The 12,730-nt window shown below is 42.4% G+C and overlaps 1 protein-coding gene across 3 annotated transcripts in view; it reads left to right on the plus strand.

Annotated features, from left to right (window-relative positions):
* The window catches only part of LOC130184307 (NACHT, LRR and PYD domains-containing protein 12-like), a 33,679-nt gene extending 21,900 nt beyond the window's left edge, over positions 1-11,779 (plus strand). For 2 of the 3 annotated variants that reach the window (XM_056400239.1, XM_056400240.1), the window contains exons 13-21: positions 2,554-2,616; positions 3,227-3,274; positions 3,497-3,630; positions 6,823-6,878; positions 7,250-7,464; positions 8,624-8,901; positions 9,955-10,068; positions 10,186-10,327; positions 10,665-11,779. In XM_056400239.1, the coding sequence (XP_056256214.1) occupies positions 2,554-2,616; positions 3,227-3,274; positions 3,497-3,630; positions 6,823-6,878; positions 7,250-7,464; positions 8,624-8,901; positions 9,955-10,068; positions 10,186-10,327; positions 10,665-10,984 (1,370 nt within the window). In that variant the 3' untranslated portion in view covers positions 10,985-11,779. The remainder of the gene's footprint in view (positions 1-2,553; positions 2,617-3,226; positions 3,275-3,496; positions 3,631-6,822; positions 6,879-7,249; positions 7,465-8,623; positions 8,902-9,954; positions 10,069-10,185; positions 10,328-10,664) is intronic. The other variant, XM_056400241.1, reaches the window with a different exon arrangement.
* Positions 11,780-12,730: the final 951 nt, after the last annotated feature.

A 12,730-nucleotide genomic window follows, 5' to 3' on the forward strand; every position in this document is an offset into this window, starting at 1 on the left:
CTGCAACATTCTGTCAGGGTGTAAGGTTAGTCTGTCGCAAGGCCGGTATACGTGGCGACATAACCAGGTTTTAAAAAGCTTAGCTGCAGGAATTGAAGAGTTACGGAGGCAGGCAAATTTAGGAGGGTCTGAAATAAAGAGAGTTGCAATCAAGTTTGTTCAAGAGGGAGAGAAAGTTGGTAAGACAACAAGGAGGCAAGGCAGCTTAGAGGGTGCTTGTGATTGGGAAATGCAGGTAGATTTAGGAGGAAAGCTGGTTGTTCCCCAGGAAATAGCCAGTACAAAGCTAAGGCCTGACATAGTCTTGTGGTCTAGGAGTAGAATGAAAGTATATTTCATAGAGCTGACTGTTCCATGGGAGGCCTTAGTTGAAGAAGCATATGAAAGGAAGAAACTCAGGTATGCAGAGTTAGGGGCAGAAGCAGAGCAGCGAGGATGGAAAGTCAGGATTTGTCCAGTGGAAGTAGATTGTAGAGGATTTGTAGCAAGGTCTGTTGTCTCTTCGGTAAGGGAGTTAGGAGCAAGTGGACAGAGTGTGAGGAAAATAGTAAAGGACATGTCAGATGAGGCAGCAAGATCCAGTCAGTGGATCTGGATGAGAAGAAGTAATGGTAGCTGGGGGCCCAGCAGGGGGAGCACTTAGGATAGATAGACTCTTAGGAGAAGCAAGGAAGAAATCCAGGAAGAGGAAGTGTTTTTAAGTGGGGGGTGTGGCCTGTGTGAGCCTCTTTGAAACCATGCGGTTAGTCCAGGTGAGGTGGCCTATATTGTTTGCTTGTATTGTTTGAATTGGTTTGTAGTGTTCATATTTTTTCAAGTGATTGAGAGTAGTGTGTCTTTGGCTGTTTAGGTGAGGTTGTTTGTTTTAGGTGAGTTGAGTGGTGTGGTGTTGGAGAGCAGGGGGGGTAGAGCACAGCCTAATCCGGCGGGGGAGAGCTAGCCCAAAAAGGCACCTCTCCCTGACTCTACCTCCCTCATTGTCTTGGGGAGTGGGGGAGTAGGGGGGGGTAGAGCACAGCCTAATCCGGTGGGGGAGAGTTTAGCTCAAAAAGGCATCTCTCCCTGACTCTACCTCCCTCATTCAAAATGGCCGCCACTTTCTCCAACTGTTTAGGGGAGTTTGTTTGCTGAATCTGCTAGTGTGTTTTGTCAGAGTTGATGATGGTTGTTTGTGGTAGCATAGGCAAGATAAAGAAAATAGTTGTGGTGTGAGGAGCAGTGATGGCTGGCATTAGGGGAGTGACTCTGGGACGCCAGTGATCACTGTTTAGCCTCCTGGAGGTGTCGTGGGACCAACTAGACGAAACACTAGTGAAAGGAGGTTCCCACCTGATGACCCCAAAGACATGTTAGTTATCACTGCTCATTAGTCTGTATAGCTACATTAATAGTTATCATAGGACATGTTAAGCTTAGGGAGCTATTCACTGAGTCTGGTCCATTTTCTGTAGCACAAGTTTCTTGTGTTTACCTTAAATTGAAGGACAGAGTTTATGTGCATATGAATGCTTGAGATGACAGCAGTATGAACCGCATCGTCAGCTGGAGATGGAGGAAAATTAATAGACTTTGTTTGCAGAGCGACATGAGAATGTTTCAAAGTACTGAAACACTGCAGTATCTCAGAAAAGACGGACCACTGATGAGTGAACTATGATCATATTTAAGTGTGAAGCAACAGGATGAAGAACTACTGTGCGCTGGTTAAATCTTAGTCCTGGAACAGGACTGTTGTGGGTAACTTGATGTTTAGTGTATCTCCTGACTTGGACTGATCTGAGTTCAATGTGAGACTGCAGTGGTTTTGGCAGTCCTATCAGTATTCTCTGCACTGGGCTGCTGAGTAATAATCCTGTATTACATGTTGCTTTATTATTTTATTGATTTCAGTTGGTTAAAGATTTTAAGCAAACTGGAATTAAAAGATACAAACACAAGATCCACACATGTTCAACAAGATTTTGTTTTAGATGTGTGGTGGTGGTATATAACAGTGGAACACAGTTCATTGCATGAAACCTTTTGAATATTATATTTGGATTATTTTATATGTGATTTTCAGTTTGCGATGTGGAGATCCATTAGTATTGGAAGAAAATCCATGTTAATGTTTTGATTGGATTAAGATATACTGTCCAGCATCTTACTTTTAGTTTAGTTGAGCTGCTTTTATACACTGAAGGGCAGAGGAGAAAATGTGAGGCAGAGCATCAGCAGGCGGGGATGACATGGGAATGTGAGCAGTTGGATGTTGGAGTCAGGTTCATTCATGCTGATCATTTCACTCACTACAACTGAGTAAATGTGAGACTCAGTGTTTATTATGGATTTCTGTCTAAATAAGTATGACACGTGTCAGAGACCTGCTGGATTTTTATGGAGTCAGGAACACATTCAGCCAAAAGTGGAAGAAAGCCATATTTGTCAGCAGGTGCATATGAGACTGCAGCTGTGGTCAGAATGAAGCTGATATTTTTCATGTTTTCTATAATAATGTTTTTAAAGAAAATGCAATACATGAATTTTTATCAAATGATTTGTAAATATCCTCAGTGAGTGTGCAGCCTGCTGCTGAAGTTGATTTGTGCTCAGAGGATCCATCATCATTAAATAAAGGTAAGAACAGCTGTCGAAACATCACGTGGACCAACATGATTGTGCTTTTGTAATAATGGCCTGTGTGTTCGAGGAACGTCTGTGTTGTTTACAGAGAAAACAGTCTCTAAACTAAAGACCATCACAGCAGCTGCAAGGTCTGTCAGCATGTTGACATTCAGACCTATGATTACTCAGTAGTTATTACTACATTATTACTACATTATGACATCAGTACTCTGCAGTTATTACTACATTATGATATAACTACTCGGCAGTTATTACTATGTTATGATATTAGTACGCAGTAGTCATGGGTTGGACCACACCCATCTTTGAACTCTGACTTCATTTTGAATTCAACTGCACATCTGTAAAGTTTTGTGACCATATCTTGTGCCGCTGTTCTCGTGCACGCACGCACACATGTATACACACACACACACAGGTTTTCAAGTTGAAAACACTACCAGCCGTGTTGTTTTTACTGGCTGGTAATAAGCCCAACTGCATCCTTGTGTTATTGCATCTGATTCCCAGAACAAGACACTGATAGATAAAACAAAAGAACTGCTGACTTGGAGGAAAAGCTCATAATCATTCTGTCCCGATTTGACTTTCTACTGTACAGAGGCTGTTATCAGAGCGTGTATACAAAAACAACATGTGGCTGCAGCTGGTGAGTTTCACTGAATAGCTACAAACAGCTATATTATAGAGTAAGTTGACTCAGTAACAGATATTTGGATACGTCGCTCAGGTTGATATACAGCCAATAGAGAAGCAGGGGCACCTGAGAAGAAAGGGATGACAGGAGAACTGCTCCTGTTGGACTTGGAGGAGAAGAATAACAGGAAACGCTGATTTCTGATGTCTGCTGTGTGTCTTCTCCTCCCATCAGGTGACTCTGATGTCAAACTGGACCCAAACACAACAGACACAAAGCTGGATGTGTCGGAGGGCGACACAAAGCTGGATGTGTTGGAGGGCAACACAAAGCTGGATGTGTTTGAGGACAACACAAAGCTGGTGAAGGTGAGAGAAAAAATGTTGTGTCCTGATGTTCCAGACAGTTTTAAGGGCTCAAAACACATCAGTATATTTTCAGTAATATTGAAAGATTCAACAAATATCTGCTGTAGCTGGCAACTTCTTCACCCCTTTGTTCAGAGGAACTGATGATGAGGTCTTCATCTTAGAAACGGATCCATAGTTTAGTACTAGAGATAGATACTTTATTTAACCCCTGAGGGAAATTCATGTGTCCATTAACTCATTATTGATAATAAAAATAATAATAATAATAACAATAATGAAAACAGCTCCTTAAGCTGAGGTGTTGTATAGCCTGATGGCAGTGGGAACAAAGGATCTCCTGAACCTCTCTGTTCTGCAGTGAGATAAGACTAGACAGATGTGTCGTACATTATCAGGCTGTATCAGACTTTAACTACATACTCAAAGTAATTCTGTGTGCATCCCTTTCTAATTCTCTGTAATTTGTTCAATAAGCTGTTTTACTCCCAATTCTGGAGCCATATAGTCATACAGATGTAATACATCAAATCCTGCAGTCTGATTGATTGAGCCTGTGCTGTGACAATCTATGAATAATGTTAGTTGGAGCCTTATATCAAATCTTCATGGGCTTCAGAGGTACAGTTTTAAACTGTGCGATAGAGAAGTAGTTGCTGAACAATTTGACAATTTCATTTCCTTAATGTTCCCATATTCTCCTCTTCTTCTGTGTTTTATTTGAAGTGTTGATCCATAAGAAGATATATTTGTGGTTTTAAGAACCATAAACCATCTTAATGTAGTTTTACATCTCCTCTCTCAGGCTTTTCTCTGGAGCTCTAGTAACAACAGGTCGCTGAGCCAATCAGAGGAGAGGATGCTCTGATTGGCTGTTGTGAATTTCTCTGTGGACTGAGCGCTTTGATACTTTCACAGTATTAATATAGAACCTAGACCTGCTTTATAATTACACAACACATGGATTTCTGCCTTTATACTATACGGACCTTTAAGATAAACAGTCACTGTACAGATTCAGCCCAATTTTTGCTCCTAATTTGTCATCTTGAATAATTTTTGAATCTGGACAAATTTCTATGAGATTGGTTGTTTCTTTGATAATCAGTTTGAAGTCACTTAGCCTGATCAATCACCTGAACGATCAGTGATCTGGCTTACAGACAAATTGGATTTCTGCGTCTGGAGTTGGGTCGTAGTGGCAGCAGGTCAGGCAAATATAATCTAGACATCCCTCTCCTCAGAGATGTTTTCCACTTCCTCCTGTGGGACCTCAAGGTGTTCGCAGGCCAGATGAGATATACACCAATCAGCCATAACATTATGACCACTGACAGGTGAAGTGAATAACATTGATTATCTTGTTTCAATGGCACCTGTCAGTGGGTGAGATATATTAGGCCACAAGTGAACATTTAGTCGTCGAAGCTGATGTGTTGGAATGGAAATGGTCAAGCTTAAGGATCTGAGTGACTTTGACAAGGGACAAATTGTGATGGTTAGACAACTGGGTTAGAGCATCTCCAAAACTTCATGTCTTATTGGGTGTTCGGTCTGCAGTGGTTAGTACCTAACAAAAGTGGTCCTAGGAAGGAGAACCGGTGAACCGGCGACAGGGTCATTGGTGCCCAAGGCTCATTGATGTGCGTGGGGAGTGAAGGATTGCCTGTGTTATCTGATCCCACAGAACAGCTACTGTAGCACAGATTGCTGAAAATATGAATGCGAAGAGTGCCCATGCTGACACCTGTCCACTGCTTACAGCACCTACAATGAGCACATGAACATCAGAAGTGTGGATGAGATTCGTCCTGAGATGCTGAAGGCTCTGGATGTTGTTGGGCTGTCTCGGCTGACAGGTATGGAGGTCAGGGACAGTGCCTATGGACTGACAGACCATGTGGTGGTTACCTTATTTAAAAAGGGGGACTGGAAGGTTCAGATATGGGGGTGTTCTCCTGCTCAGCCTCCCTGGGAAAGCTTATGCCGGGGTACTGGAGAGGAGCCTCTGACTGACTGTGGAACCTCGGATTCTGGAGGAGCAATGTAGAGGGTGTGAAACAGTGGGCAAACTTTTCACCCTCTCAATCATACTGGAGGAGTCAAGGGAGTTTGCTCATCCAGTCTACAATTGTTATGTAGACTTACTACCCTGGGGGGCACTGCGGGGGTATGGGGTACCAGTGCCATTACATGGACCATCTGGTCCTTATTTAACTGTAGTGAGAGTTGTGTTTGTATTTCCGGCAGGAAGTCAAGCACGTTTCCAGTTGGGGTTGTCCCTTGTCACCTGTTTGTGATTTTCATGGTCAGAATCTGATGGTTCAGCTGGGGGGAAGGAGTGTGTCTGGTTTTGGGGCCTCGCTGCTTTTTACAGATGATGTGGTTCTGTTGGCTTCATCAGACCATGACCTCCAGTAAGCACTGCAATGGTTTTGCTGCTGAGTGTAAAGTGATGGTGAGACAGTGAGTTTCTGGCAGGTCAGAAATGTAGGTCTTGTATCTGCAGTCCGACAACATGGCTGCTGTCAAAATATCTGTTATAAACTGTAGTGAGGTTGTTCTTAAATTACTGCAGTGGTATTTCTTCACAAGTTAGTGTTCTTCATGGGAAAATCCCTCTTTGTGCTACTTCCTCCACCCCAGCTCAGCAAGGAAACTCTTTCCTGGGAATGACAAACTAAACAGCCTTTGTCTTTTGAAAATATCTATGTGATTTGTGGATCTCGTCATGCTGCTACATGTTTGTAACCTCAGCGAACACATTCTAGCTACTGGATTACTACTCACCTTATGTGGCACCAACTACCTTCACACAGTTGGTGTTAGAAATATCCTCCTCAGATACTTTTCAGTAAATTATAGATTTATACTTTCATCAATGATAAAACTTTAAGTCAGCTATTTGATGTCTTTTCTACCTTTTGAAATGTTGTAATAATCGTCAGTAGCCTTTCTCCACAGACTGCTCAATCTGCTGCAGCAAACACTCAGATGTAATCTTTAAAAAATGATAATGGCAGCTTATGCATGTGTCACACTATCAGTCCAGACTGAGAGTTAATTTTCCCTCTGACCTGTACACTGATGTTTCAGTTCAGTGTGGACTGTATAAGAACTTTATTTGCTTCACTCAACACAATTTGTTTATTTGTATTAAAACAGCTGATGTTGTTTCTTTCTGAATCACAGCCTCCATCAAGCTTCATGCCCGCACTGCAAACTGAATCTACACAAGTCTCATACAGGTAATGATATAATAAAATCACTTAACACTGTTTTAGGTAAAGTACCTCCTCCATCCTCCACAGCTTTCCTCTTCTGAGCCACAGCAATCCCCTGATGCTCTCTGACTGGTGGTGGTCTCATTGATGGCTGTTGTCCCCCTCTCTCTCCGTCAGTGCCCATTGTGTTACTGTCTGAACCTACATCTGCATCAGTCTCTGATGACAACAGCACAGCTGTATCACAGCTGGGTCAGCTCTGTCGCCTCTTTGGATTTTGTATTTAAGGACATTTGCTTGTCTCCTTCGTCCTCTGGTCTCCCAGGGCTCGAGAAGTGGACTCTGATTTGGGATGATTGTCCTCTCAGGGTTTAACAGCCTTCTGTCTCCTACAGGTTCAGGTGTCCTGGTCCAGGTGGGTTCCAGTGTACTTCAACTGGATTGGTGTTTGTTATGGCTCAGGAGGCGGAGCTGCTCTACAGGACTGTCCAATGGGATGAGAGTCTCCTCCAATCAGCTGGCAAGACGGCTGCAGGGCCGCTCTTTAGTATCCAGTGTCCTGAGGATGCCGTCTGTGAGCTCCACCTCCCACACTGTGAAACAAAGGATGGTGAGCAGACGATTGTGCTTTATTAGAGCAGTGATGGAATTCTATAGTCCTGTTAGTGCCCCCTTTAGGCTGCTGAGTTCAGTACAACCACAGTCTCCACAAACATCTGTCCCAACACCCACACTGTGACATATGTCCAGTAACTGCCTGAGCTCCAATTAACACCTCCATCCATGATGAGGTCTATCAGAGCTCACTGGGGTACACTTGGTAACTGTGGACATCCTGCAGTTCTCACAAATGTTTTCCAATATATCATTATTATTATGTATAATTTGTTCAATATTCATGTTGACAGTGTCAGATATGTGATATCATTCCTACTAAAAAAGAATACAGTTTTGACATTGAGTAATAACCATCTGTGGATGTTCTGCTGAAGCATAGTAATGTTTGACATGAGGTCAGATGCAAACATCTGTAACTGACATCCAGCAGCAGCCGTGGAGCTTGAGGGGAGAAGTTTTTCCTTCTGGTAAAAAGACAATCCTCCGAACACTGATGCAGCAGCCCATCGAGATTTGACCGACGGTCAGCCCCACTATAGCTTGCGTACAAGTGGATTTTTTTGCCTGATGGTGGTGCTAGAGAAAACACTCTAGAATCCTCAGGGACCATGAAAAACACCTAATTTCATGGCATTTTTGATAGAAGTTGTGTATATTTGTACTGTGGCACACTGTATAGAGAGTAATTTTATTTAATGTTTTATTTCATGTTTAAAATTAGATTATAATCCATTAGTGTCTACAAATGCACAGCATAGTAATTAGCATATTTAAAACTATCTTACAGTGGAAATTAAATCTGCTCAAAGAATCAGTCCATTTCATGGCACCTGTGCAGGTTTAGAGTTGTGGTGGTAAAAGGCCAAACAGAGATGTCTTTCCCCCTTTTCCTTAATCTGCCCTCAAATTCTTATATTTCTAGATACTAGTGGAAATTTTGTCCTCACAATAGTGTCCGAGGAAAGATCAGGAAGTCACTAAAGTCATTAGTATCATCTGGGGATCTTGAATATATTAAACACCATTATCTTTTATGCTTTTTCATGTCTTTTCATTTATTTTGCATGTTTTCTCCTCCTGAAATGATCACTGCCATAGTAACGATGCTGTGGTCAGATAAACAGATGATGAATGTTTCTGTGTTTTCACAGCTCTGCTCTCTGAAGGCCTGCTGTCTGTGGTCCACATCACTGATGATGGAATGAGCATCCTCGAACCGCTGGAGATCACAGACACTCATGTGATTGTCAAAGTCCCTCATCTCTCTTCCTTTGGCCTGGTCTGGGCTTTGGATGTTTTATGGAGGATTTGGAACAACATGAAAGCAATTAGTGGCCAAATTTTGCTCTTCCTCCAACCACCAAACCAAACAGCACAGAAGCAAAGCCTCAATGTGCATCTCCTGCCACGCAACGTCCCTCTGGCAGAGGTAAAGATGCAGGAAATGTTACAGCTTCACTTTCAGTCCAAACTCATCAGTATCTATCAGATAAAACCCAGTTTAAAAAAAGATGGACAAGAACTGGATAAACATTACAAGGACTGTCAGACAGACAATACATTGGTGTGTGTGTGTGTGTGTGTGTGTGTGTGTGTGTGTGTGTGTGTGTGTGTGTGTGTGTGTGTGTGTGTGTGTGTGTGTGTGTGTGTGTGTGTGTGTGTGTGTGTGTGCGTGTGCGTGTGCGTGTGTGCCAGGACAGGATGAGGTGGTGGGTTTGTTAGAGTTCAGTGATTTTAGAACCCAAACGCAGACACATAAAGAAGCAATCAAACAGGTGGGAAAAACACAAGGACAGGAAGCAAAACAATCAACAGACATAAAGAAAATGATTCCAAAATAAAACAGCCAATAATATAGAGTCCAGAAAATCCATTAGAGGGGCAGATCATGACAGTACCCCCCAGTGGACTAGCCAGAACAGGACTGAGAGGCTGCAGGCTCATGAACCCAAGAGTAAAGGGTTGGGTGTATAATGAGATGCATGCTGAAGGCTAGCAGGCTGAAGGGCATGCAGGTTCTGGAACTAGCTGACTCGGATGCAGACTGAAAAGCAGGCTGGAAGCTAGCTGGTCCAATGCTAGTCAGGTGGGAAACGGGCTGGTGGCTAGTGGTTCTGTAGCTAGCTGGGTCAGAAGCAAGCAGCTTGTTTAGGGTCCATTTCTTGGTCAGTTCGTACTGTTCAATGATTCAGGACCCAAACAAAGAAAAACTTGGAGGCAGGTAAATTCAGTGAAGATACTTAGATGAGGCAGAACAGGCTTACGATGAAGCATCCAGGGAAGCAGGCAACAGGAAAACACACAACCAGGAACAAAACAGATAAAGAGTGAGCGGGAACACAAGGACGTGAGCAGAGCCATCCGACCCAGGAAGCCAGGAGAAAGAAAAAATGTGTGATGATGTAAAACTGTCCTGCTGATGTATCAGTCAGGCTCTTCTGAGGATGAACCCTCTAATTAAAATCTTCTGGTTGTTCTTAAGGTGCAGGCAAAGCAGGGGGATTCTGTGTACATCCAGAAGCCTTCCAAATGCACACTCATCAAAGATCAGAGTTACACCATTCACTGTCTGAAGGCCCATAAAGTCCAGCCTGAGGTGAGTCTTTCAGATAAAAGGTTTGCAACTAGCTGACACGATTCTTCAACCTGCTTGAAGAATCGATTGTACTCTGAAGACTGAAAAGATACTGACACTGGTGCTGCTGGTTTTCAGAAAGATGATTTTGAGCTGGACTTTGGACCAAATTACCACCCAACATTTGAGATCATCCTGCCTACAAGCACAAAAGAAGCTACTGTATCTGTCCGAGACCAAACAGATGGAGATGTCTGGAAATGTGAAGTTCACTTGACTGGTAAAGTCTTCATCCAACTACAGCATCACGCCACCTGATAGGAGAATAGTAAAGAACAGGAGGGAATTACTATTTCCTACTTCATTTGGGTTTTTTATGGTCATGCACGACTAATATTTTAATGATATAATATTGAAACAGTCACAAGGGACATTTCTCTGCTGCTTTTACTGTTCAAACATTTCCCTGATTATATTTTAGTCCTTTAAATGAAATTACATTTTGGTTTGTAAGTTTTTTTACAGTGTGGTATTAATACTTTTACTGAAGGATCTGAATACTTCTTCCACCACTGGTAGTACTATAAAAAAAAGTATTTTTCTTCTTCATCTTCCAGGTCCTGGTCCAGCAGGGACTCAGAGTGTCCCAGTGTGGACTCAGAGTGTCCCAGCAGAAGAGAAGCTGGCGTCTGTTCGTACTCAGTTTATCGACAGAGTGTCTGGACCTGTCCTACGGGAGCTGCTGGATAACCTCCTGCAGTCTGGGGTGGTAACTGATGGTGAAATGGACTCTGCTGCTGGGACACCGACCAGGGCAGAGAAAGCTCGAGTGGTGATCGACACGGTGCGAAGAAAAGGATCACGAGCCAGTTCAGTTCTGATCACTGCTCTGCGTGAGGTGGATCCATACCTTTCAACAGAGCTGAAGTTAACATGAAGCAGAAACAGTGTGTGTCAGGGTGTTTCCGTCTCACATCCACACATCTTTGATACTTTAGTTTTACCTTGAAACTCTCTTTTGTTTAAGAGCATTAAAAACCTTGAAACTTTCCAGAGATGAAGCAGGGTGACGTGAACTGTTCTGGTTCACATGATCAATTCAGAACTCATGTCAGAGGTTTAATTTGGAGGAAGACTCTGTTCTGGAAATGAAAATCTATCTTGCTTTGACTCCTTTAAGATTTGTATGTCTGTATGTCTGTACACTTACTGAATATTTGCTACTGAAGATTCAAAATCAAGTTATTTTGTTCCAAACAAATTATACAATGTACATCAGTAAAGATTTTTAACTTGAATAATTTGTTCATCAAGATCTGATGTGGGATTTAAGTGTTCTCTTAAATTTTATTGATCAGTGTATTTCCTCTTCCTGTCTTTACATACGGCTGCTATCGAAAAGTTTAAAAAATAAATAAATAGATCTTTCTAAAGGAAAGATGTGAAGGAGAGTTCGTAAGGATGATAAATCCTTAAACTCACAGTCTGTCTTTTAAAACCTAAGTTCCCACAAATGCATTAATTTATTTATCTGTCACTTCTTTCATCTTTGCTTCAATCTAGTTCACATGTTAGTTGGTTGTGAATCATTTTGTATCACGGCTCTCTCTAACCTTGACCAGCAGAGGTCTCCATCCAGTTCTGATTTAAAAGGCTGTGAGTTATGAACCTTTTGTCATTGTTGTTGAAAGCTTTGCTGGTTTGTAAAGCTTCATTTCACCATCACTACATTTTTTTTTTTCCAAAGTTCTGATTTTTACTAGTGACCATAATAGTTTCAGTAAGTTCCAACCCTCGCCAACATGTAGCAGGCTCGTGGACAACAACACCAGGCTCTGTGGTGCAGCAGAGGTGACGCCAAACCTGACCCCTCTGTCTGATCCTACACTGCTTTCCCACCTGGAATATAGAACTACAGTCTCTTTAACAACAACCACCTCTACCAACAGTTAAAGGCAGGAACACTACATTTAGAAAATATATATTTAACCTTCTAAATATTTACATAGACAAAGTACAAATGACTATTGCTTTAGCAAAAAAAAACCCTCTACCCACTCCCATCTCTTCTTTGACTAGTTGACATCTGCTGGAGTCAGCTGATGACATCACATGACCGCAACATAGGTATACGTACAGCTCAACTAATAATATGTTTGTGCAGAGGCTGAAGTTTGAGGACTTCGAGGACCAAACCAGCTGTACAGGTGGGCGTAGCTATAAGGAGTGGAGGTGTGGTGCCTAGAGTGCATAGAGAGAGAGAGAGAGAGGGAGAAAAACAGTACTGGGGTTGTAACATTGTGTTTTTGAGAATTGACAGTTTGAACCAAAAAAAAATCACCGTAACTCAGAAACCAAACACAACCCGTCTGAATGAAGCGGCTCCACTCTGTGAGGTTGTGAAGTTTTGACCACGGCAGTTTTAATGTGCGGGTGGATGAACCAGTGGATGAAAACTCTGGCAGAATGGGCCAAAGTAAAACAAGCAGACCACAGGAAACAGTTGCCTGCGCTTCCTTCGTGGTCGTGGCGTGGTATTATTATGTTTCTCTAGTGAGCTTTATACTGAAACATGGTTATGGTTGGAAATTACAGCTACAGTCTCATCCGTGTGACAGTAGAAATGTGTTTCATCTCTGTGTTTACTGGGAGAGTGTGAGACTGTGAGAACATAAAGAACATT

The sequence above is a fragment of the Seriola aureovittata genome, chromosome 16 (genome assembly GCF_021018895.1).
Source record: "Seriola aureovittata isolate HTS-2021-v1 ecotype China chromosome 16, ASM2101889v1, whole genome shotgun sequence".
NCBI lineage: Eukaryota > Metazoa > Chordata > Actinopteri > Carangiformes > Carangidae > Seriola > Seriola aureovittata.